This window comes from Phocoena sinus, chromosome X (assembly GCF_008692025.1).
Source record: "Phocoena sinus isolate mPhoSin1 chromosome X, mPhoSin1.pri, whole genome shotgun sequence".
Taxonomy (NCBI): Eukaryota; Metazoa; Chordata; class Mammalia; order Artiodactyla; family Phocoenidae; genus Phocoena; species Phocoena sinus.
In genome coordinates, this window is record NC_045784.1 from 21,247,354 (window position 1) to 21,272,570 (window position 25,217).

General features: G+C 40.8%; 1 protein-coding gene across 3 annotated transcripts in view; it reads left to right on the forward strand.

Annotated features, from left to right (window-relative positions):
• The window catches only part of POLA1 (DNA polymerase alpha 1, catalytic subunit), a 283,290-nt gene that overhangs the window by 40,186 nt on the left and 217,887 nt on the right, over positions 1-25,217 (forward strand). For all 3 annotated transcript variants that reach the window (XM_032620647.1, XM_032620648.1, XM_032620650.1), the window contains exons 21-22: positions 3,213-3,362; positions 3,776-3,898. In XM_032620647.1, coding sequence (XP_032476538.1) covers positions 3,213-3,362; positions 3,776-3,898 — 273 coding nt within the window. The remainder of the gene's footprint in view (positions 1-3,212; positions 3,363-3,775; positions 3,899-25,217) is intronic.

Sequence of the window (25,217 nt, forward strand, 5' to 3'; positions counted from 1 at the left end):
TTTTCTCTAGTTGTGGAAAGCTGGGGCTACTCTTCGTTGTGGTGTGCGGGCTTCTCATTGCGGTGGCTTCTCTTGTTGCGGAGCATGGGCTCTAGGCGCACAGGCTTCAGTAGTTGTGGCTCGTGGGCTCTAGAGCACAGGCTCAGTAGTTGTGGCACACGGGCTTAGTTGCTCCGCGGCATGTGGGATCTTCCTGGACCAGGGCTTGAACCCATGTCCCCTGCATTGGCAGGTGGATTCTTAACCACTGCGCCACCAGGGAAGCCCTGTACTGTTTTGTATCTAGCTTTTTTTGTTCAATATAATGTTTTTGAGATTAATCCATGTTATTGCAGTATTAGTAGTTCTTTCATTTTTACTGTTAAGAAGTATTTCACCCTTACCTGTTCCCCTGAGATGAGCATATGGATTGTTTTCAGTTTTGGGCTGTTATTAATAAAACTGCTGTGAACATTCTTATGCAGATCTTTTTGTGGATGTGTGCTTTCATTTTGGGGGGGGTAAATACCTAGGGAGGGAATTTGCTGGGTTGCATGGGCAGTATATGTTTAACTTGATAAGAAACTGTCAAATTGTTTTCCTAAGTGGTTATACCGTTTTGCACTCTTACCAGCCATGTATGTGAATTGTTCCCCTTCTACTCCAAACACTTGCTATTTTCAGGCTTTTAAATTTTGGCTATGAAAGCATTTCTTAATGATTCTACTCATTAAACATCCTCTTCAAAAGGATCTTTTTGAATTATCTCACATGGATTTTAACTAGTGATCATTCAGTCAACAGTTTTATGTAGGGCTTAATAACTTAATGTGTGGTTCTTCGTATATAAAGCTTATACAATTGATTGTCAGTAGGGAATTTGATTAGATTTGGTTCTTCAGCAGTAAAAGATGTAAATTAACCTATTATCTCTGTATGTTTTTCTCTGCTTCTTTGTACATGGGGCAGAAGACGTCTGTTTGCCCTCTAGCTCCTGAATTTACATGTCTTTTGGTTCCAGCCACATGCTTGGGGGCTGTTTTTCAGTCCCAATTCCATATTCCCAGAAGAGAGAATCTTAGAGGCTTGCCTAAGTTGTTGAACACACTCATCCATCAGCCATCACCACAGGAGTGTGTTCACCCAGTACAAATGCGTCTGCTGAGGATGGGCCCTTCTGTGGGACTAGAGGATAATTTTACAGAGTAGGTATTGAGTAGACATCCCCACAAGGTAGTGAATACATTCGGTTAATGATATTCTTTGGGCTTTGTCCTGCTGCTGTGTCAGTATTAGGATGATTATCGTTATCCAGCGCCAACCCCCCCCCCACCAACCCTGCCCCCCGCCACCAGTTTGTTTATTTGAGCTTTCCAGTTTGGATTTTGGATATGAGAACATTTCAGAGTTGGAAGGGACCTTAGAGGTCATCTAAAAAATACTATACATGTAAGCAGTTTATGGGTTCCATATCATTTTCCTGTGCAGTGCCTCAAGTCTTGAGAACAGCTAGTGCTGGTGGAGCCAGGCCTGGACTGTAAATTTCCTGACTCCAGATCCTTTCCGTTTACTTTTTATTGCACCTCCATAGTTGCTGTAAATAAATTGGAATGTGTACCAAGATCTCTTTAATAGGTTTGCTGTCATCATCTGCTCTATTGGAAAACAATAATAGTCCCTGTTACTATTGTGAGATTGTTCATTTGAAGTTATTGATCTTTATAAAATCAGACACTTTGTAAAGACTGGGTTATCAAACGGCATTGACTTGACATACTTTAAGCCAAGAGGTTTATTTTTAATTTTGAACCTTTGAAAGGGCAAATGTGCCTGGCTTTTCTTGGCAGCCTGTTAATAGAATTAATGGAGCCTTGAGAAAAATGGTCTAATGCTTTCCCTGCATTTTCCTGCTGTAAATTTTAATATAAGAAGACTGCTGGTTGCTTTCTTAAAATGTTGCTGTTTTACTGATTGCAAAGCAATTTGTAGACAAAAGGTACTACATAAATACTAAGAAGTATACATGTATTAATTTTTAGAAATGTCATGGCCTATTAAAATATGGGCTCCAAATTCCTAGAAGAAACCTGCTGATTTAGGTTTTATTTTATTTTTTTTTAAATACTCTGACTTCACTCATGAATTACATTTTTTTTATTAATTAATTAATTTATTTTTGGCTGAGTTGGGTCTTTGTTTCTGTGCGAGGGCTTTCTCTAGTTGCGGCAAGCGGGGGCCACTATTCATCGCAGTGCGCCGGCCTCTCACTATCGCGGCCTCTCGTTGCGGAGCACAGGCTCCAGACGCGCAGTCTCAGCAGTTGTGGCTCACGGGCCCAGCCGCTCCGCGGCACGTGGGATCCTCCCAGACCAGGGCACGAACCCGTGTCCCCTGCATCGGCAGGCAGACTCCCAACCACTGCGCCACCAGGGAGGCCCCTAGTATTTATATTTTTATCTTTCAGTCTAAAACATTTACAATAATTGCTATGATTCCCCATAGTTTAAAAAAATTTTATAGCATTTTGTTTGCTAGTACACAGGACTTAACAGTAGTTTAGCTGCTTTTTTATCTTTTTTTAAATTTTAGAGATCTCTCTTAGTGTTTTTATTTATTTATTCATAAATTTATTTATTTTATTTTTGGCTGCGTTGGGGCTTCGTTGCTGCGCACGGGCTTTTCTCTGGTTGCAGCAAGTGGGGGCTTCTCTTGTTGTGGAACACAGGCTCTAGGCACGCAGGCTTCAATAGTTGTGGCGCACGGGCTTAGTTGCTTTGCCCGTGCACACGTGGGATCTTCCCGGACCAGGGCTCGAACCCGTGTCCCCTGCATTGGCAGGTGGATTCTTAATCACTGTGCCACCAGGGAAGCCCAGTGTTTTTATTTTAAGAACAATTTCCCCAAACATATTGCTCCCCAATCTTGTTGAAGGGAGGAAAGGAGCATGTGTAAAAATTCATCTCTTTAAATGATACCTACATTTGTCAATAACTAGACGGGGGAGGTACTGGGAATGATGGGCTGAGAGAATTGGAGGAGAAGAGGGCAATGTTGAGTTGTTCTGCAGCCCTCTCAGCTTTTTCTTCTACCACCCACACTTTGTTGACCTTTACTTAGACAAGAAAGTAGCTTTTCAAGATGTGATCACGGGGTAAGCTCCCACAGTGTATGATTTTGGGAATTCATTTCATGAAATTTTGATTTGTCTGAAATGTTCATCGTGTGTTCATCAGGATGGAGAACAAGAACAGATCCCTGAGCTGCCAGATCCAAGCCTGGAAATGGGCATTTTGCCCAGAGAGATCCGGAAACTGGTAGAGCGGAGAAGACAAGTCAAACAACTAATGAAACAGCAAGATTTAAATCCAGACCTTGTTCTTCAGGTATCTCTTTCCACTCAGCAACCTCTGAGTGACAGTCTCACCTCTGAAAATTTGATTATCTAGGAGTGATTTAAACTTGATGCTGTGGGCAAATGCATGTGCTTATTTTAAGTTGGTGGGTAGGAAACCATTCAGAAACACAGTATGCCTCAAAATACCAGGCACGTCTATGTGCAGAACTGTATCTGAGCAACATCCTTCTGACTTCTGGGAACTTTGGAGTGTGTGTTTACTTGATTCTAGGAGGTCAGGGAATCATGGATCTGGGAGGATGGGTTGATTATGTTAAGAGTTCTTTTTTCCAGGGTTATTGCGGGTTTCCTCTTCTTATTGGTGAGCTAGAAAGCATCTAATGTAATGCTGAAGCACCTACAAATACTTTTGTTTGTCTTTTGTCCTTATGTGGCCTGCAGTATGATATTCGACAGAAGGCTTTGAAGCTCACGGCAAACAGTATGTATGGCTGCCTGGGATTTTCCTACAGCAGATTTTATGCCAAACCACTGGCTGCTTTGGTGACATACAAAGGAAGGGAGGTAAATGGCGTAACCGTCCCATATCTAAAAATGAGAGTATTTTAAACTAAACATGTTATGGGGTAGGAGAGCCAAAAAGTTCATTGCCTAGTTATACAGCTTCAAGTATCCCTTTCTTAGGACAAATTTGAGACAGATATGCTTTTTAAGTAAGGATTCATTCATTCGTACATTTTGTGTGCGTGTGTGTATTTATTTATTGAGCATCCGCTGTGTGCCATGGATTATTCTAGGTACCGCGGATAGTGTTGAGCAAGACGTAAAAAGTCCCTGCATCGTGAGGCTCACATTCTGCCTAGGGCAGGGGGTGTAGAGGGGCTTGGCGTGGGGAGAGCGTCATTCGGGAAAACAGAGTCTAAATAAGTGAATAAACAAATACAAAGCATAGGAGAATATGATAGAAGTAATGCTGTGCAGGTAAGTAAACAGGGTGGAGGGCTAAACAATGTTAAGATGGCTGGCTAGTTTAGCTTGGTCAGGGAAGGCTTCTTTAGGAGCTAACATGAATGAGAACTAAGCAACATAAGGGAGCTAGTTTTTTTTTTTTTGCAGATATATTAGGTTGGAGTGTGAGGGAAAAGAAGAAATCAAGGAGGATGCCTCCATTTTTGTCTTCTAGCTGGTTAGCTAGTAGAAATATTTGTTAAGAAGGAGAAATCTGAGGGAGAAAGATTAAGTTTTATCTTGGATGTGTTACCTTTGAGGCTTGTAATAGATCTGTAGGCATGTTAAGTAAGGCATGATCTGTAGGCATGTTAAGTAGGCAGCTGGATGTATCAGTTCAAGTCCCCAGTGTCATATATATATGATATATAATATATCGGGACTGGAGTTATAGATTGAGGGTAATTGGTTTTAGAAACGTGGGCCAGATACCAAACAGATTTGAGGTACTGTCTCTTTGTAAACACTAAAAGCTTCATTTGCTTTAGCACCACGTGCATGGCTTTTCCTTAGTTTGTAAAAGAACGGTTATGTTAAATATTATATTCCATTTAACTCCAGTAAAATACTGATTTCTGTCAGTGGATTTAAGACTACTCGGTCTTACGGAGGTAGTGGTTATGGGCAGAACGCTCATGCTGGGAGCGTGGACTCAGAGTACTCAGAGTAGAGTTCGGCACGCTGCAGCCCATGGGCCCGATCCGGCCCGCCACCTATTTTTATAAGTAAACTTTTATTGGCACACAGTCATACTCATTCGTTGAAGTATCATCTATAGCTGCTTTTGCAAGTACAGCGGCAAAGTTAAGTAGTCAAGGTGGAGACTTGCATGACCTGCAAAGCCTGAAATATTTACTATCTGGCCCTTTTCAGAAAAAAAAAATGCTAACCCCTGCTTAGAGTCTAGATCAGGACTGTCTAATAGCACTCTGAGATGATGAAAACGTTCTCCATCTGCAATACCCAGTGCAATAGCCGCAAGCCCCAAGTGGCTAGTGAGCACCTGATAGCTGGCTGACGAAGTGGATTTTGAGTTTTATTTAATGATAATTAAAATACATTTAACCTCACATAGCCACATGTGGCTAGTGGCTGCTGTATTGGACAGTGCAGATCTAGCTGGCGTGAAACGAACAGGATATTGAGAGGTGCTCTTCTGTTGGGAGCCCGCTTTCACTCCGCTGAGGGCACAGTGAGGAAGGACACTTGTATTGGACACCAGCATTATGCGAGAAGCTTTCAGATGCATTATTTCCTTAAGACCCCGTTAAGAATCAATCGATAGAGGCAAGAGTGTTCCAGTTTTGCAGATGACGAAGCTAATAAACTGAAAGAGGTGAAGTGTAACAAGTGACTTTTTTGGATGGGAATCCAGCTCTTCCTGACTATAAGGCTTTTGCTACACGGGGGTTGTCTGCTCCATCTCAGGATGGCTCTCCTGTTGCTTTATATTCTGCCTCTTATTCCTAGAAGAACGTTTTTTTTGATACTCATCTCAAGACATAGGCCTTTTTTTTTTTTTTGCGGTACGTGGGCCCCTCACCGCTGTGGCCTCTCCTGTCGCGGAGCACAGGCTCCGGACGCGCAGGCCCAGCGGCCATGGCCCACGGGTCCAGCTGCTCCGTGGCACGTGGGATCCTCCCGGACCGGGGCACGAACCTGCGTCGCCTGCATCGGCAGGCGGACCCCCAACCACTGCGCCACCAGGGAAGCCCGACATAGGCCTTTTTTACTTGAGAAGATACAGGTGTTTTAGGGGCTCACTGAAGTGAGGAAAGGATGTTTTCAGTTTCTTTGGCCAAGTTTACTTTAAAATTATTTAAATTTTATTTCTCTGTATGTATCCAGTGGCTTCTGATAGAATACCATCTTATTTTTGTATTAGGAAGTGCACTCACTATGCCCCAACTGGGTGATAATACATGGGTTGACTATTGAGATTGGATCAAGGTTACTCTTAAGTTTCTCATGAGAGGCAGTAGTTGACAATTTACTCCCTTGGAGAGTGCCTCTTGCTGTTGGGAAATCCCTGTTGTTAAATTTTCTGCATTGGCTCAGAAATCCACAAGCTTAAAAGGGCACTGTTGATAATGATAAGCCCCAAATTTGTCCAATGATCTCCCCCACTCCCCTAATCCATTGTACTTCAACGGCAATATTTTTGTTTAGCTCGATTTTTAATGGGGAATTTAAACTCAATTTTTATTTTTCTCTTATTTAAAATATAACAACAAATCTTTCTAAACTATTTTTAAAAAACCCTACTCTTCCCACTAAAAAACAAAGAACTTCAGACAAATCTAGAAATAATCATATGTGATTTAAGTTCTTGGCTTCTGCTTCCCTTTGTCTCTTTCCCCTTTGCTCCTTCCCACAAATACAAAATACAACGGTGGGAAATGGGCCTTTAAAGTAATGTGAGGTTAATGAGAAATAATAATTACACAGTTGCTTCCTGGAAATCTTATTCTAGAAGAGGATTCAAAGCCACGTACAGAAATTATTTCCTATAATAAAAATGATTGTAACGTATTGATGATAATTATTAGCACTGGCGGATGGAAGTATTTTATGTGATAATCTGTCTTTGGGTTTACTGTTTTTTTCCGTACGTACTATTAGGTCTTTGTGAGTTCAAGCATCTCTTGATTATCAGAGGTAGGAGGAGCGAAGTGTAAAATGAGAGTCAGTTTGCCGAGCTTTTGGAATATCTTTGTAACTTATCGAACTTATCTTTTTTGTACTAAGAGTAGACCAAGTAATATAGTAACCTGAAAATCCTAGAAGTTGATTGCTTTTAAAGTCCTTGTGGGATAAATTAGATTAAGGTTCAATTGGAAATTAATGAGAAGGAAACCTGGTAGCATGTTGTCTGAAAAAGGTTATAAAATTTTGCACTTGAATATAGATTAATACACAGTCTGGGGAGGCCTTAACCCCCCCCACCACCCTTTTTATTTTTAAGTCTGTTTTGTGTGTGCTCAGTTTGTTGGAATCATGCAGGTTTGGCTCTGGTGACCTAATAATTTCTGTAATCAAATGTATTATGGCTGCTAGAGTACTCAGAGTAATTACTAATTGTACTTTTAAAAACAGGTTTATAATAAAAATGCTAATAGTTGTGTCAAATGGACATCAATATTGTCTTTTCCCAGGTGTGATCTTTCACACTTAAACTCTTCTATGATTTTTAATTGCTCGGTGGTAGAGGAATTAGTTAATGGTTAAGGAATTGTATGAGGGACCTCATGGTGTGCAAGTTATTTAAAAATAATGAACTCAATGTTTCCAGAGAAGTAATATGGAAACCTAGTTGACAGATAACTCGAAAGTGAGTCTATATAAATACCATCTGTATTTGTGTTTATTCTCAATGTATGTGTAGGGAGACATAAAAAAGATACTGAGCAAGTTGGTAGCAGTAAGTGGACATATATTTTAAATCACAGAGAAAACAGACTAGGTAGTCAAGTGACTGGTGTGGTAATTGAACTGATTTTTCACTAGATGGCGATAGACACCCTGAGATCATTAATCAATTAAGGGTTTTATTCTGTGAACAATAGTGAAAGCCATTTAGTGACACAGATCTGTCCAAATTTTTGACTTTTATTAATTTTGAAATTATTAAAGGACCAAAAGATTGTAATAGTCTAGTGTATTTAGTGTTTAAATAGTGACAGTCTTTGAATAAAAAGTTTTATTGATAAGAACAATCATTTTATGTATCATAGCAAGCTAATTCTTCTATCAGAGAGCTCAATTCACACTTCCGGCCATGGGGCTACAATCCATGACTCCCTTGGTCACAGTATCAGGCTAATCTAAAGAGAACTGAAATGATTTTGATGTGTAATTTTGCCTCTTTGAATTTGTTGGGGTTTTTTTGAGGGATTTAAAACTTACTCTATACTTATAAGCATACTCATTGCATAATCCTTAGTGTAATGGTAATATTTGTCTTTATGGAATAATTACTACTTACTGACACTGGTATTGTCTTATTTCTGCACTCTGTTATTTCTGTGCCCTTGAGAAAATGATTTTTGGTCTGGATTTCTGATTGCATTTTAAAGTGAATGCATGCTCTCGTGTTTGGGTGTAGAGCCCATGCTTTTTCATTTTCTCACCCAGTAGGCTAAAGTGAGTCTTTGCCAGCCTGCTTGCCAATCAGTTGTAGACTGCCTAGCTTTCAATTGTGTTTGGAGCTGAAATTTGTGCATTTAGAAAATGTGTCCAAATCATTGCATGAAAACATTGCTGTCAAGCCCAGGGCAAGCCTTCCTGGGAGTCTCTTGGCCATGTGCTAGCACCTGTCAGAAGCCCTTCAGAATGGCCTTGGGATGGAGGGCTGTAGCCTTTGTTGATGTCAGCGGCAAAAGAGAATGAGTGAATATACAGAATCTTATAATTGAGTGCTAAAGGAGACTTTCAACTTTATCTAGAAATAAGCAAAAATTTTCACTTTTCCAATCTTTTTTCTTAAAAAAGCCTAGTTTTAAAAAATTAAATGCAATAAAATATTGTAGAGACAGCTAAAGACCCTTTCCTCCCCGCTGTCACTCATTTTTTTCTTTTCTTCTTCCAAGGTAACTGCTCCCTCCGGGTTGGTTTTGTCCTTTTTGCCCAGGGATTTTTGCTTTTACAACAAATACGTGTACCTATACACGTGGTGCCTTACAAGTTTTTACCATTTATGTGTCATGCTATCATATTTTTTGCAGTTTGCCAAAAGAAAAGTATGGGAAAATCCCTACTCTGTATACCAATTTTTAAGTATGTCCATGTTGATACATTTTTAGACTTGATTTATTCATGTTACCTGTTGTGTAATATTTCAGTGAATAAATACAGCACAGGATATTTTTTATTCTCCCATTGGCCATCTTTTTAGCTTTCCTCATTTTCACTTCTTTTACTTTTTTGCTGTTGCGAATGGTGCTATAGTAGACAGTGCCACATGTGCGAGAGTTTCTCTAGCGTATTACTAAGAGTGGAGTTTGCACATCTGCAAGCGGTATGACACGTTATTGGTAGGAGCAGTCATTTAATTTATCATAGCGAGTTAATTCTTTCAAATAGCTAAATTCATATCTATGGCCATGGGACTACAATACATGACTCCCTCAGTCACAGAATCAGAGGTTAATTTAAAAACAGTTGGGAATAATTTTGATATACAATTTTACCTTTTTGAATTTGTTGTTTATTTTTCTACTGAGGGATTTTTAGACTTCTTAGATACTTGTAAACATGCTTGTTGCATCATCCTTAGTGTTCCACACCTTTGCCAGCATTTGTTATTATCAGAATTAAAAATTTTTGCCGGTCTCATGAGTGTGAAGTGGTATCTCATTGTGCTTTTAATTTGCATTTCCCCGAGTATTAGTTAAGGTGAGCATCCTTTCATGTGTTTTAACTCTTCAGGTTTCTTTTTTTCAGTGTGATTTGCCTGTGCGCATATAGGTCCTATTTCGCTGGGTTGTATGTCTCTTAGTATTTCTTCTTAGTTATTCAAAGGCTAGTTCTTTTTTGGTCATTTTTGTTGCAGATATCTTTCAGTCTGTGACTTATCTTTTTAACTTTATTTGTGGTCTTTTCTTGTGCAGAAGTTTTAAATTTTATTGTCAAATATTTGTTTTTTCCCCCTTGTACACTGTGTTGTTTTTTTTCTTAAGAAACCTTTCCCTCCTTCAGTGACATAGACATTCTCTCTTATTTCCTTCTAAAAGTTGCAAGCTTTGGCTTTTCTTATTCAGGTCTTAAACCCTTCTGGGAATTATTTTTAGGGATCGTTTAAGTTAGGGATCTAACTATTTGTCTTTTTGCTTCCTGTGGAGTTGTTGAACCTATTCTTTTATTCCAGGGGTCGAGAACCTAGAACTCCAGGGCTAACTCCTGTCCACTGCTTGTTTTGTGTAAATAAAATTTTGTTGGGACACAGCCACACCCACTCGTTTATGGCTGCACTTGTGTTCTGTTACAATGGCAGAATTGATTAGTGCCCAGAGAGCCTGAATGACCTGCAAAGCCTAAAATATGTACCTTCTGGCCCTTTACAGAAAAAAATTGGTGGACCTCTGGTCTAAAAGAGAGTCACGTATAATAGGAAAGTCACTCTCATTTCTAACAGCATCAGTCATAGTGGGTGAAAGTAGAGGAAAGTACACTCAAAGTAGTAAGAAGGAAGGAAAGCAATCTTTCGGACATCTACAAAAACATAGATTTTCAAGTTTTATCTGTTTATATTGTCATATGGGAACTTCTCATAGAAGCAGAGCGAATGTCTGTGACTCCTCAAGTTGTATGTGACATTTTATGTGTCTGTGCATGTGTGTGCTTTTTTGGGGAAAAGGGTGCATAGCATTTAAGAGATTCTCAAAGGGCACCATGATGCAAAAATGCTAAAGAACTGGTGGTTCTCATATTTCTTCATTTCTGCCCTCGTAGGTTGAGGGGACACTTTAGTCTTAAAAACGTATGATTTGGGCTTCCCTGGTGGCGCAGTGGTTGAGAATCTGGCTGCCAATGCAGGGGACACGGGTTCAAGCCCTGGTCTGGGAAGATCCCACATGCCGCGGAGCAGCTGGGCCCGTGAGCCACAACTACTGAGCCTGTGCGTCTGGAGCCTGTGCTCCGCAACGAGAGGCCACAACAGTGAGAGGCCCCTGCACTGCGATGAAGAGTGGCCCCTGCTTGCCACAAGTAGAGAAAGCCCTCTCACAGAAACGAAGACCCAACACAGCCAAAAATAAATAAATAAATTAAAAAAAAAAAAACACGTATGATTTTGTTACCTAAAACATGGCAGTATAAAGAATTTTCTTGCCAGACCAGACTCATGGAAACTGTGTGGGTGGTAGGAGGGGAAGAGTTCTGTCTCCAGGATTTAATAGCCACCATTAAGACTACTTTTAACTTCAGCTGACCTACTAACATTTTGATTTTTTTTAATATAAGAAGATAATTTCTCTTAAGGCTGAAAGTGAAGGTTTAATATATTTTACGTTAAAAAAAGCAATATCCTTTTTCAGTGGTTACAAATTACTTACCACTTCGAAGTTGTTTACATTATAATATTCTAAGCCAGAGAAACTTTAAATTCCGTTTTTATTGTTATATTTCAGGGATGTTTGGGTTCTAAATTCTTGGCAGTTCTTCATACTATTCAACTTTATTAATTCATATCTACTAATTCAGAATTGGTAATTCAGATGTAATGAGTTGAAATTCTTCATAGTACAAATTAATAGCAAATTTAGAGCCGAGGTTCTTTTTATATACCTTTAACTTCTATAGAAACACCTGTTTTCTGTCAAGTAAGTGGCATCTTAACTGCAGATTATTTATATGGGTGAACTTTTACTAATTAACATCTATATTTGCTTGTCCCTTTGTCTGTATCCTTTCTGAAATTGGTGAAAGTAACGTTGGTAAATATAAAGCTAAGAAGAGGAAACACCTTGGAGATACCCTGTGGAAACCCAGTTCAAATTATGATAAATTAGACCTTCAATAATTTGAGAGAAATGCAATGACAAAAAAATTTCAAGTATATAGAATAATCTATGCCGTATGAACACAGTATTGCACTCTATAAATAAGTGGGTTACATTTAGGCCTGGTTTGAATTTATGTACTACATGAACACACATAATATTTCTTTCAAAATGACTAAAACTTTAGACTTTCAAAAAGAAATTCAGAAGAACGTTATCCCTCTCAATGTTTGGAAACTATCCCCTCCAAGATGCCTGGACATCTGCCTTCGTGTGCTCTTTGGGTTTTGAACGTTGCAATGTATAGGTTTAGGAGCAAACAGGCGGTTGATGTTAGAGGTAGCTGGGAAGAGGGAGACAGGGTCAAGTCCTGCCTGTGAACCGGGCTGGGTCTGTGAGCAAGTCTTTTGTCAGAAAGAAGTGCCTCGCACCCGTCCTCACATGTACCTCCTGGGTGTCAGCGGCGGTGACAGGTGGTCCTGGGGCTGTGGGGGCTGGCCTCCCTTGTCTTCAGAATGCCATGGTTTATTTCATTAAAGAAGGTGGAATTTACTTATTCTCAGTCTAAATTAGGGTCTTTTAAAAACCCACATGTTGGTAGTTTTACACCTAGATTTCGTAATGGGTCTGTAAAAACTAGTATGAATACTTAAATTTTTTCTCTTAATTGACCAAAAAAGGAAAGAAAAGAAAAGCCTGCAGCCTCAAATTGTTTCTATATTCTCCAGTCTCTACTTGCATTTGGTTTGTCGGGGATCACTATGTCTGTATTTTGATGTCCCCCACCCCCACCCCAGCACCTAGCCCCCGTGCCCCACAGAGTGTGTGCTAGTTTGCTGTGACTCTGGGATCATGCTGGTCTAGTAGTTTCTGCAGTTATAGATGGTGGGTGTGGAGGAGATGCATTTTGTGATATAGGATCTTGATATTTAAGCCTTATTTGAGTTTATAAGAATGGCCTGGATACTCAGAGTAAGAAAAAGGCTACTTTATACGTTTTTACTGGGCCACTCTCATTTGAGAAGGCAGGGATGGTATTTTTGCCCCGACATTTTGCCCATTTAATTACTGAACCCACTGGGAGTGTGACTGAGGATGAGGAGATAAATACTGTAGGACTAACTTTGTGTCGGTGCCACTGATCTCTGCTCAGATTGAGTTTCATTACTCTGACTCGAATCACAGAAACTGAGGCCTGGAAACCTCTTCCTTTCTTCCCCACCCCTCGCCACAGTGAGTGATTTTCTGTTAACCCAAACTCATTCCTCTTTCTACATATGTGAACATTTTCTATAAACCTGTTTTGGTGTATGTTTCTTTTTCACGAGCCGCGTGTTATTTGCCAGGTGTTCTACAGCTCATTGCTTTGGCAGTGAACCAAGATGACAGAGCAGTAATGATTTCGAAAGTGCCATTCCCTCTTTGTTAAGACACAAAAAGAAAAGTGTGAAGTTATTAACCACTATTCACCAGTGGCACAGAAACTGGCGTAAGGTTTAATTGTCTGGATCCACAGTCAGTCTGCCTAGGTAATTTCCTGGACAATGCTACTCTTAAGGAAAGGGGAAAATATCCTATAACTTAATTTTTTTTCCTCCCATGTCCACCCCCCTTCACAGATTGTGGATACAGATGGTTTGTAGAGAAACGATCACTGCAAGCCAAAAATACTGATCTTTTCTCCAGATTTTCCTTTCCTCATCCACCCAGGTAGTAGGTTTATGGGTGATGTGGTTGCACTCGGCAACCTTGCAGATTTCCCCATCCCCCAAATGGATCAGCCGCCCCAGCGTTTGAATCTGATGATGTACAAGATGTCACCGTCTCCTGGCTTCAGCCATGCCAGGGACACTCCGTGTTAATTGGAAGAACCTGCTTTCGGCAGCCCGCGCCGGCTGGTGGCTTGTGTGTGCTCTTCCCAGCAGTACAGTCAGGCCCTTCAGAGACAAATCCATCTCAAATTTAAAAACAAAACAAGCTGATTGGGTTTATTATGGCTCAGGACTGGTTAACTGAGAGCAGACTAATAGAATTAGTGCCTTCTGTTTGCGTTTCATCATTTCGGTAGGCAGCGTGAGCCTGTGTCAATTTGCCATATCATAAATACGGTGTGAAATTACAGTGAGCCGAGTTTGGTAAGTTGTGGGAGTTTGGAAGGCGGCGAGAAGGATGGCTTTATGTATGTGTGTATGTGCTAAGAAGCTGTTTGATTTTAAGCCAGAGATTCCTGAGCCCTGTAGTCATTGCTTTAGAGATTTTGTACATACTTTGAAACTTAGTGCCAGTGTCGGGTTGTACAGCTGTCCTTTTCTCCTTTTTATTATTAATTTTGGTGGGTGAATGGGCTGGTGTCACTGGTACACTTGAATGTATTAGAGTCTCAGAATTTAAATTTTTTCTTTGAGGGTTCCCTCCCTCGTTTAAAAAGCGAAATGACATAGAATGTAACTGAAGCCAATCTACTTGCATTTTTAAAAGAACAACAGAGCGTGAGGGGTTTCCAGAAATGACTTGTGTGTGGTGTTTGGGATTACTAATTGTTCTTTTCAGGTTTGGGTTTTGTTTTCTATTACCTATTTTTATTGCCTTTGTTGTTTTACATTTAAGAAAAGATTTGTTCTTTTGAGGCTAGTGATGAGAGTTTTTGCCTTAGGGCTAAGAGTTGAGTGGGGATGGGAGTGGAGCAAAGATATTAGGTTTCTGTCATAATTTGGAGTGTCAGACATTTGGCTATATTTGTTTCAGGGGCTTTTCACCCCTGCTGACTTAGCCACAGACTATATTTTCAGCCCTGTGCAGGAGGGTGGTGTGCCTTCCGCAGGCAGGGAGGAGGAGGGTTGAGGAGGGAGCACTTGGGGAAAAGAATAAGCTCATGGGCTATTAATAATGTGCATTGTTCATAAGGCCACGTGTAATACTTTCGTGCACTGGCCAACAGGGTAGGGTGTGTGTTCTATTCAGGTTGGACTGCATGGCCTGATGCGATGGACAGCTGATGATTGCATCACACGAAAGATCCAGATATTTCTTCTTTAATCATGTCCTGACAGGGCAGAAAAAAATGACTTGTTTTCAGAAGATTGGCTTAGAGCAGGTGAATATATTTAATTCAATTACTGATTCTTGCCTCATAGCCAGAAATTCTTCCAGTAATATTTGCTGAGTCTGTCCCATGGAGGGAAATGGAGACAGATGACATTGCTTGTGACCTGTAGGCTTGAGATGAAAGCCTTAGGTAATGATTCCAGTAAAACTAGAGCTAGAGCTCAGGAGGCCAAACTCATGATTCCTTAGGAGTAAGCAAGACAAAGGATCTGCGGTAGGTGCAAACACCACGCGGAAGAGCCTGAATATGTGCTGGAGGAAGCCTGGACTGGAAACACAGGCGCCATGCTCACTGCGTGTTTGCTTTGTTTGGCTTTGAGCAAGTCGGTCCCTGTGAGCCTCTGTGTTTTCATGTGCCAGAGCGTGCTAGTTGACGATGGCTACTGCCCTGTCCCCCAGTTACAAAGCACCTTAACCTAGGAAAGCCTGGGCACCATGGTTTCTTGTCACAATGCCGAGGAAGGCGCCAAACCCCTACCAGGTGTTGGGCCTGGTGCTGGTGTGTTGGGGGTACAGTGATAAATTTAAATGTTCAACGATCTTGTCCTCATGGGGTTTTCATTCTGGTTGGGGAGAGCCATTAAGCAAATTGTCCAGTGAATAATCATGCCGACCCATGAGAAAATAAGAGCTAAGAAAAGGAATGGGAGTTTCTGAGTGCTGCTAACAAAGGCCCCCTGAAGAACCAAAGCTCCCAGACTGAAGAATCAGAGGTTTCCTGAGCATGTGACACTTGAGCTGAGATCAGAAAAGTGTGTGCTGGATGCTGGAGTTAACAAGCTAAAGGGTTACGGGGATCAGCATTCCAGGGTGACGGATGCCTTGTGCAGAGGTCCTGTGGTGGGTGGAAGCATTGTGTGGTCAAGGAACTGAGGGAAGGCTGCTGTAGCCTGGACGTAGAGAGGAAGCGGGGAGTGATGGGAGGCGAGTCTGGAGAGGACAGGGTCACACCATGTGGGCCTTGCCGGCCATGTTGAGCAGGGGGTGGACATTAGCAGGTCCTTCATGCAGTGGAGGGATTGGCTCCCGTTTGCATTTTGAGACCGTCGCTCTGGCTGAGTGGATTGGAAGGGTCAGCGTGGATGAGGGAAACTAGTTAGTAGGCTCTTATTAAGGTATTCCAGGCAAGCAATGGTGGTAGCTTGGCTGGCGTGATGGCAGCTGGGAGAGGGAGAAGGTGCAGGTATGAGAGAGATGTGAGAGAAGAAAAACCAGTAGAACCTGGTGGCAGCTTGGATATTGGGCTTAGGATGGGGAAAGTATCCAGGACAACTTCAGGATAACTCCTGGCCTTCTGAGTTGTGCAGGCTGATGGATGGCAAGCCTTTCACTGAGGTGAGGAGTGTTGGAAGATGCCTGGGTTTGGGGCCAGGGGAGGGAAGGATGAGCAGTCTGATGGACGTGTTAATTTTGAGGTGGCACGATACGATATAAATTTGGGCGTCATTGGCAAACTGACGTAAATTAAAACACGGACATGGATGGGATTACTTTGGGAGAGGAGAGAGTAGAAAGAGAAGTGGGTGTAGGAAGGACGCTGTGTTACGGATCCCCAGTGTGGAATGGCTTGGAGGAGGCCACCACAGAAGGAGAAAAGCAGGAGCACAAGGTGTCGTGGGAGCCAGGGAAGAGTGTCTCAGGGAGGTGGTGGGTGACTGTCAGCAAGAGACACAGGTGATAGCTTTGAAAATTTGGGGGACACTGAAGTGATCATTGACTTCAGCTGGTGCTGTATGCATGCAGCGGTGGCGGCGACCAGAATTGCTGTGGTTAGATATTTTAATTCTCCCCAGTTCATAGATGAGGGATGTGAGACCCAGAGAAGTAGCTTGTGAAATGCCTCAACTAAGTGGCAGCCCTGGAATCCAGGCCTACGCCTGGGGGTCCCACGCTCCCCGCTCTCCCCACCCTGCCTGCTGCCTCCAGCCCCCCCCCGCCCCCCAGTTTCCCAGGTACGCACAGCCTGGCTGGTTATATAACCTCTCTGAGCCTCAGCTTCCTCATTTTCAGTCATGGTAATTCCCCAGCGAGGTTGTTGGGAGAATGAACGGAGATGGTGTGTGTTAATGCTTCAATTCAGCGTTTGATACATAATAAGCGCTCAGTAAACGTGACCTGAAAATCTAACACCTTAGCAGCGGTGGCTGCCCTCCAGACCCACTCTTACCCTGTCTGCATTTTTCTCTCACTTGAATGCCTAAACGTCTACTCTTATAAGACCAGTTTGTTGGCTGTTTGCCAAATTATTTTCTATTTTGTGTTTTTACTTGTTGTTTCTTCTGCTTTTTGTGCCTTTGTCCACCCACATCACTAGTTTCTGCTCTTTCAGTCTTTCTGAAAACTCACTTCCCCTGAGTGATTTAACCTGACCTTCCTCACGCTTTAACTTAATGACCTCAGCTGATCCTTACATTTACTCTTAAGAGTATGATGTTCACGAGTTCAAGTTTTTTCGTTTATTTTTACTAAGTAGATTCAGGAGCCTGGAGTGTTTTATCATGTCCTTCAGTAACATCTAGTAGTGGACCCTAAGTGGCAAACACCAGCCATTTTTATAATATTTAAGAAATAGTTGTCTTTCCTATCACTTCTTAGCCCAGTCCTAAGATGCAGTTAGTTTTAAGTCCTGCCAACCTTACCTTCAGTATACCCAGATTCATCCGTTTCTCCCCATCGGCACTTCCACCCTCTCTCCTAGTTCAGACCGCACCGCCTCTGGCCAGGATCACCGCAGCAGCCTCCCGTTGGTGTTTCCCTTCCACTCTTGCCTTTGATCAGTTCTCCACACAGCAGGTGATCTGTATTTTTTACGTGTGATTGCATCACGTCCTTTCCAGTGGCTTCCATCTCAGTTCACCATGGCCTCCCAGGTCCTCCATGGGTCGCTTCACCTCTCCGGTCACCTTCCCTGCTAATGACCCCCTGCACTCCCCAGCCCAGCTTTGCTGCAGCCCCCCGGGGCTACGTTTTCTTTGAGTTGCGCACACATGTTCACTTCTGTCCCTCTGCAGAGCCCTCATGCTCTGGGCGCCACTGCCTGGAATGCTTCTCCCCAGCTTGGTGCAAGTTTGTGTTTTCCTCTCTCCTCTGGTCTTGTCTTACACGGCACCTTCTTGGTCCTCTGCCTAAATCGGTCCATTCACCCCACTTCCTTCTCTCATTTTTAAATTAAAAAAATGTTTTTCTTTTTTCCCATTAATTTTTATAGAGTAAAGTAACATATTCGTGTAGCCATCTCCCAGAACTAATACATGTTAAGATTTTCTTATAATTGCTTCAGCTTTTCTTTAAATGAAAGCCTTACAGATAGTCAGGATCCTCTGCGTGCCTCCCCTTCCCTCGTCTCCTCTTTACCTCTCCACAGGCAGCTGCTTTTGTGAAGCTGATATGTAGCTTTCCACTTGGTATGCTTTTCTTACCTTTGAAATGTACCCACTTAACTTATGTAAATGACGTGTCATATTTGAGTTTGCAACTTGCTTTTTTCTCTCAACGTTTATATTTCTGAAGTATATCCATGTTGATACATATAGATCTAATCATTCATTTGGACTGTTCTGTAGTGTTCCATCATACAAATATTCTGCTATTTATTTTTCCATTTCCCTAGCGATGGTCATTTAGGTTGTTGTCGGTATTTCACTATTACGGAGAGTAGACATTCGTGTACTTGTCTCTTTGTACATGTGTGCGAGTTTCTCTGTTGTGTTCTTTTCTTGCTCAGCACCCTATTTTGCTCCCATTTTTGCTACTCATCATTTTGTACTAACTGGACAAACATCTGTTTGCATGCTCACATTCATCTTCCTTATTAGACTATGAGCCCCATTTAAGGTAGGGGGTTTGTTTTACTCACCTCTATACACACAGCACCTCATATGGACCTTGGCATGCAGTAAATACTTGGTTGGTATTTGCTGTATTCATTCAGCTACTTGCTTTCCATTTGGCTTTTTCTTTTTTTATATATAATTTTATTTATTTTGGTTGTGCCAGGTCTTAGCTGTGGCAGGCGGGCTCCTTAGTTGTGGCTTGCCAGCTCCTTTAGTTGCAGCCGGTAGACTCCTTAGTTGCGGCTCGTGGGCTCCTCAGTTGCAGCACGCATGTGGGATCTAGTTCCCTGACCAGGGATCGAACCCGTGTCCCCTGCATTGGGGGGGTAGATTATTAACCACTGCGCCACCAGGAAAGTCCCTCCATCTGTCTTGTATGCTTCATCTCCAGTTTTTGATCATCGGTTTTAGACTTTTGAAGAAAGGTGAAGACTGATGAAATGAACTGCCAAATCCCATGGGTAATGAGTGCAGGTGATGAGGTAAATCCGGTGTGCAAGGGAGCTGAGGAGAAACAAAGCTTTAAATCACTTGCTTTGAACTAAACCTATTTTCATCTCAAAATGTGGAGGTGAACAGTGATTTGGAGCCACATGGGCTCATTTTGGTTATTAAAGGAGCTGGGTTGATCAGCTGAGGTCTCCTTCCATATCTGTAGCATTATTTATTATAGAATTTTGCAGAGGTAAGGGGATTTTGTATTTATATTCTAAAATCACTTTATTTGAAAATTAGAAAATAAAGACCTATCCACCTGTTGATATTTATTTTTGGAATAGGACTTTTGGTATGCATAGGAGACAGAGGCCACAGATAAAGAGACGCAAGAGGAAATCGGACTGTTGACCTTCAGTTTTTTTTTTTAAGTCTCATTTTTATTAGGCTCCACAAATCAGTGCATGTGTTCTCTGCTTTGTTTTTTGAAACTGTTAAGTGTTCCCTTACCATCACAGACTTTACATTTAACTATTTGATACTCACATAACGAATTTACACATAGAGAAGGAAGACCAGTTCATGGGATCAAACAGATTTATCTGTACCCCTCTGCTATTATTTTTTTTCACCTTTATTAGAATATAATTGCTTTACAATGGTGTGTTAGTTTCTGCTTTATAACAAAGTGAATCAGCTGTACATATACATATATCTCTTCCCTCTTGTGTCTCCCTCCCACCTTCCCTATCCCACCCCTCTAGGTGGTCACAGAGCACCGAGCTGCTCGCCCTGTGCTGTGCGGCTGCTTCCCACTAGCTCTCTGTTTTACATTTGGTAGTGTATATATGTCCATGCCACTCTCTCACTTCGTCCCAGCTTACCCTTCCCCCTCCCCGTGTCCTCAAGTCCATTCTCTACATCTGTGTCTTTATTCCTGTCCTGCCCCAAGGTTCTTCAGAACCATTTTTTTTAAGGTTCCATATATATGTGTTAGCATACAGTATTTGTTTTTCTCTTTCTGACTTACTTCATTCTGTATGACAGACTCTAGGTTCATCCACCTCATTACAAATAACTCAATTTCATTTCCTTTTATGGCTGAGTAATATTCCATTTTATATATGTACCACACTTCCTTTATCCATTCATCTGCTGATGGACACTTAGGTTGCTTCCATGCCCTGGCTATTGTAAATAGAGCTGCGATGAACGTTGGGGTGCATGTGTCTTTTTGAATTATGGCTTTCTCAGGGTATATGCCCAGTAGTGGGATTGCTGGGTCATATGGTCGTTCTATTTTTAGTTTTCTAAGGAACCTCCATACTGTTCTCCATAGTGGCTGTATCAATTTACATTCCCACTAACAGTGCAAGAGGGTTCCCTTTTCTCCACAGCCTCTCCAGCATTTATTGTTTGTAGATTTTTTGATGATGGCCATTCTGACTGGTGTGAGGTGATACCTCACTGTAGTTTTGATTTGCGTTTCTCTAATGATTAGTGACATTGAGTATCCTTTCATGTGTTTGTTGGCAATCTGTATTTCTTCTTCAGAGAAATGTCTATTTAGGTCGTCTGCCCATTTTTGGATTGGGTTGGGTTTTTTATATTGAGCTGCATGAGCTGCTTGTAACATTTGGAGATTAATCCTTTGTCAGTTGTTTTATTTGCAAATATTTTCGCCCATTCTGAGGGTTGTCTTTTTTATGGTTTCCTTTGCTGTGCAAAGGCTTTTAAGTTTCACTAGGTCCCATTTGTTTATTTTTGTTTTTATTTCTATTTCTCTAAGAGGTGGGTCAAAAAGGATCTTGCTGTGATGTATGTCATAGAGTGTTCTGCCTATGTTTTCCCCTAAGAGTTTGATAGTGTCTGGCCTTACGTTTAGGTCTTTAATCCATTTTGAGTTTATTTTTGTGTATGGTGTTAGGGAGTGTTCTAATTTCATTCTTTTACATGTAGCTGTCCAGTTTTCCCAGCACCACTTACTGAAGAGGCTGTCTTTTCTCCATTATATATTCTTGCCTCCTTTCTCAAAAATACAGTGACCATATGTGCGTGGGTATATCTCTGGGCTTTCTATCCTGTTCCATTGATCTATATTTCTGTTTTTGTGCCAGTACCACACTGTCTTGATTACTGTAGCTTTGTAGTATAGTCTGAAGTCTGGGAGCCCGATTCTTCCAGCTCCGTTTTTCTTTCTCAAGATTGCTTTGGCTATTCGGGGTCTGTTGCGTTTCCATACAAATTGTGGAATTTTTTGTTCTAGTTCTGTGAAAAATGCCATTGGTAGTTTGATAGGGATTACATTGAATCTGTAGATTGCTTTGGGTAGTATAGTCATTTTCACAATGTTGATTCTTCCAATCTAAGAACATGGTATATCTCTCCATGTGTTTGGGTCATCTTTAATTTTTTTCATCAGCGTCTTATAGTTTTCTGAATACAGGTCTTTTGTCTCTTTAGGTAGGTTTTTTTCCTATGTATTTTATTCTTTTTGTTGCAGTGGTAAATGGTAGCGTTTCCTTAATTTCTCTTTCAGATTTTTCATCATTAGTGTATAGGAATGCAGATTTCTGTGCATTAACTTTATATCCTGCTACTTTACCAAATTCATTGATTAGCTCTAGTAGTTTTCTGGTAGCATCTTTAGGATGCTCAATGTATAGTATAATGTCATTTGCAAACGGTGACAGCTTTACTTCTTTTCCAATTTGGATTCCTTTTATTTCTTTTTCTTCTCTGATTGCTGTGGTTAGAACTTCTAAAACTGTTGAATAATAGTGGTGGGAGTGGACAGCCTTGTCTTGTTCCTGATCCTGTAGGAAATGGTTTCGGTTTTTCACCATTAGAATGATGTTGGCTGTGGGTTTGTCATATATGGCCTTTATTATGTTGAAGTAAGTTCCCTCTATGCCTACTTTCTGGAGGGTTTTTATCATAAATGGTTTTGAATTTTGTCAGAAGCTTTTTCTGCATCTATTGAGATGCTCATATAGTTTTTCTCCTTCAGTTTGTTAGTATGTTTTGTCACATGGGTTGATTTACGTATATTGAAGAATCCTTGCGTTCCTGGGATAAACCCCACTTGATCATGGTGTATGATCCTTTTAATGTGCTGTTGGATTCTGTTTGCTAGTATTGTGTTGAGGAGTTTTGCATCTGTGTTCATCAGTGATACTGGCCTGTAGTCTTCTTTGTGACATCTTTGTCTGGTTTTGGTATCAGGGTGATGGTGGCCTCATAGAATGAGTAGGAGAGTGTTCCTCTCTCTCCTATATTTTGGAAGAGTTTGAGAAGGATCGGTGTTAGCTCTTCTCTAAATGTTTGATAGAATTCACCTGTGAAGCCATCTGGTCCTGGGCTTTTGTTTGTTGGAAGATTTTTAATCACAGTCTCAATTTCAGTGCTTGTGATTGGTCTGTTTATATTTTCTATTTCTTCCTGGTTCAGTCTTGGAAGGTTGTGCTTTTGTAAGAATTTGTCCATTTCTTCCAGATTGTCCATTTTATTGGCATAGAGTTGCTTGTAGTAATTTCTCATGATCTTTTGTATTTTCTGCAGTGTCAGTTGTTACTTCTCCTTTTTCATTTCTAATTCTATTGAGTCTTCTTCCTTTTTTTCCTTGATGAGTCTGGCTAATGGTTTATCAATTTTGTTTATCTTCTCAAAGAACCAGCTTTTAGTTTTATTGATCTTTGCTATTGTCTGCTTTATTTCTTTTTCATTTATTTCTGATCTTATCTTTATGATTTCTTTCCTTCTGCTAACTTTGGGGTTTTTTTGTTCTTCCTCTAATTGCTTTAAGCGTAAGGTTAGGTTGTTTATTTGAGATGTTTCTTGTTTCTTGAGGTAGGGTTGTATTGCTATAAACTTCCCTCTTAGAACTGCTTTTGCTGCATCCCATAGGTTTTGGGCCATCGTGTTTTCATTGTCATTTGTTTCTAGGTATTTTTTGATTTCCTCTTTTATTTCTTCAGTGATCTCTTGGTTATTAAGTAGTGTATTGTTTAGCCTCCATGTGTTTGTATTTTTTTACATATTTTTCCCCTGTAATTGATATCTACTCTCGTAGCATTGTGGTGGGAAAAGACATTTGGTACAATTTCAATTTTCTTAAATTTACCAAAGCTTGATTTTTGACCCAATGTATGATCTATCCTGGAGAATGTTCCATGAGCATTTGAGAAGAAAATGTATTCTCTTCTTTTGGATAGAATATCCTATAACGATCAATTAAGTCCATCTTGTTTAATGTATCATTTAAAGCTTGTGTTTCCTTATTTATTTTCATTTTGGGTGATCTGTCCATTGGTGAAAGTGGGGTGTTAAAGTCCCCTACTGTGAATGTGTTACTGTTGATTTCCCCTTTTATGGTTGTTAGCATTTGCTTTATGTATTTAGGTGTTCCTATGTTGGGTGCATAAATATTTACGATTGTTCTATCTTCTTCTTGGATCGATCCCTTGATCATTATGTAGTGTCCTTCCTTGTCTCTTGTAATAGTCTTTGTTTTAAAGTCTATTTTGTCTGATATGAGAATTGCTACTCCAGCTTTCTTTTGATTTCCATTTGCATGGAATATCTTTTTCCATCCCCTCACTTTCAGTCTCTATGTGTCCCTAGGTCTGAAGTGGGTCTCTTGTAGACAGCATATATACGGGTCTTTTTTTTTGTATTCATTAAGCCAGTCTGTGTCTTTTGGTGGGAGCATTTAATCCATTTACATTTCAAGTAATTATGGATATGTATGTTCCTATTACCATTTTCTTAATTGTTTTGAGTTTGTTACTGTAGGTCTTTTCCTTCTCTTGTGTTTCTTGCCTAGAGAAGTTCCTTTAGCATTTGTTGTAAAGCTGGTTTGGTGGTGCTGAATTCTCTTAGCTTTTGCTTGTGTGCAAAGGTTAATTTCTCCATTGACTCTGAATGAGATCCTCGCTGTGTAGAGTAGTCTTGGTTGTAGGTTTTTCCCTTTCATCACTTTAAATATGTCCTGCCACTCCCTTCTGGCTTGCAGAGTTTCTCCTGAAAGATCAGCTGTTAACCTTATGGGGATTCTCTTGTATGTTATTTGTTTCTTTTCCCTTGTTGCTTTTAGTATGTTTTGTTTGTATTTAATTTTTGATAGTTTGATTAATACGTGTCTTGGCGTGTTTCTCCTTGGATTTATCTTATATGGCACTCTCTGTGCTTCCTGGACTTGATTGACTTATTTCCTTTCCCATATTAGGGAAGTTTTCAACTATAATCTCTTCAAATAATTTCTCAGTCCATTTCTTTTTTTTTTTTATTGTTTTTGTTTTTTGGGTTTTTTTTTTTGCAGTGCGCGGACCTCTCACTGTTGTGGCCTCTCCCGTTGCGGAGCACAGGCTCCTGATGTGCAGGCTCAGCGGCTGCGACTCACAGGCCCAGCCACTCTGCGGCATGTGGGATTCTCCCAGACCGGGGAATGAACCCGCGTCCCGTGCATTGGCAGGCGGACTCTCAACCGCTGCGCCACCAGGGAAGCCCCTCAGTCCCTTTCTTTTTCTCTTCTTCTTCTGGGACCCTTATAATTCGAATGTTGGTGTATTTAATGTTGTCCCAGAGGTTTCTGAAACTGTCCTCAATTGTTTTCATTTTTTTTCCCTTTATTTTGCTCTGCGGTAGTTATTTTGACTGTTTTATCTTCCAGGTCACTTATCCGTTCTTCTGCCTCAGTTATTCTGCTATGGATTCCTTCTAGAGAATTTTTAATTTCATTTATTGTGTTGTTCATCATTGTTTGTTTGCTCTTTAGTTCTTCTAGGTCCTTGTTAAACGTTTCTTGTATTTTCTCCATTCTGTTTCCAAGGTTTTTTTTTTTTTTTTTTGTTTCCAAGATTTTGGATCATCTTTACTATCATTATTCTGAATTCTTTTTCAGGTAGACTGCCTATTTCCTCTTCATTTGTTAGGTCTGGTGGGTTTTTGCCTTGCTCCTTCATCTGCTGTGTGTTTCTCTGTCTTCTCATCTTGCTTATCTTA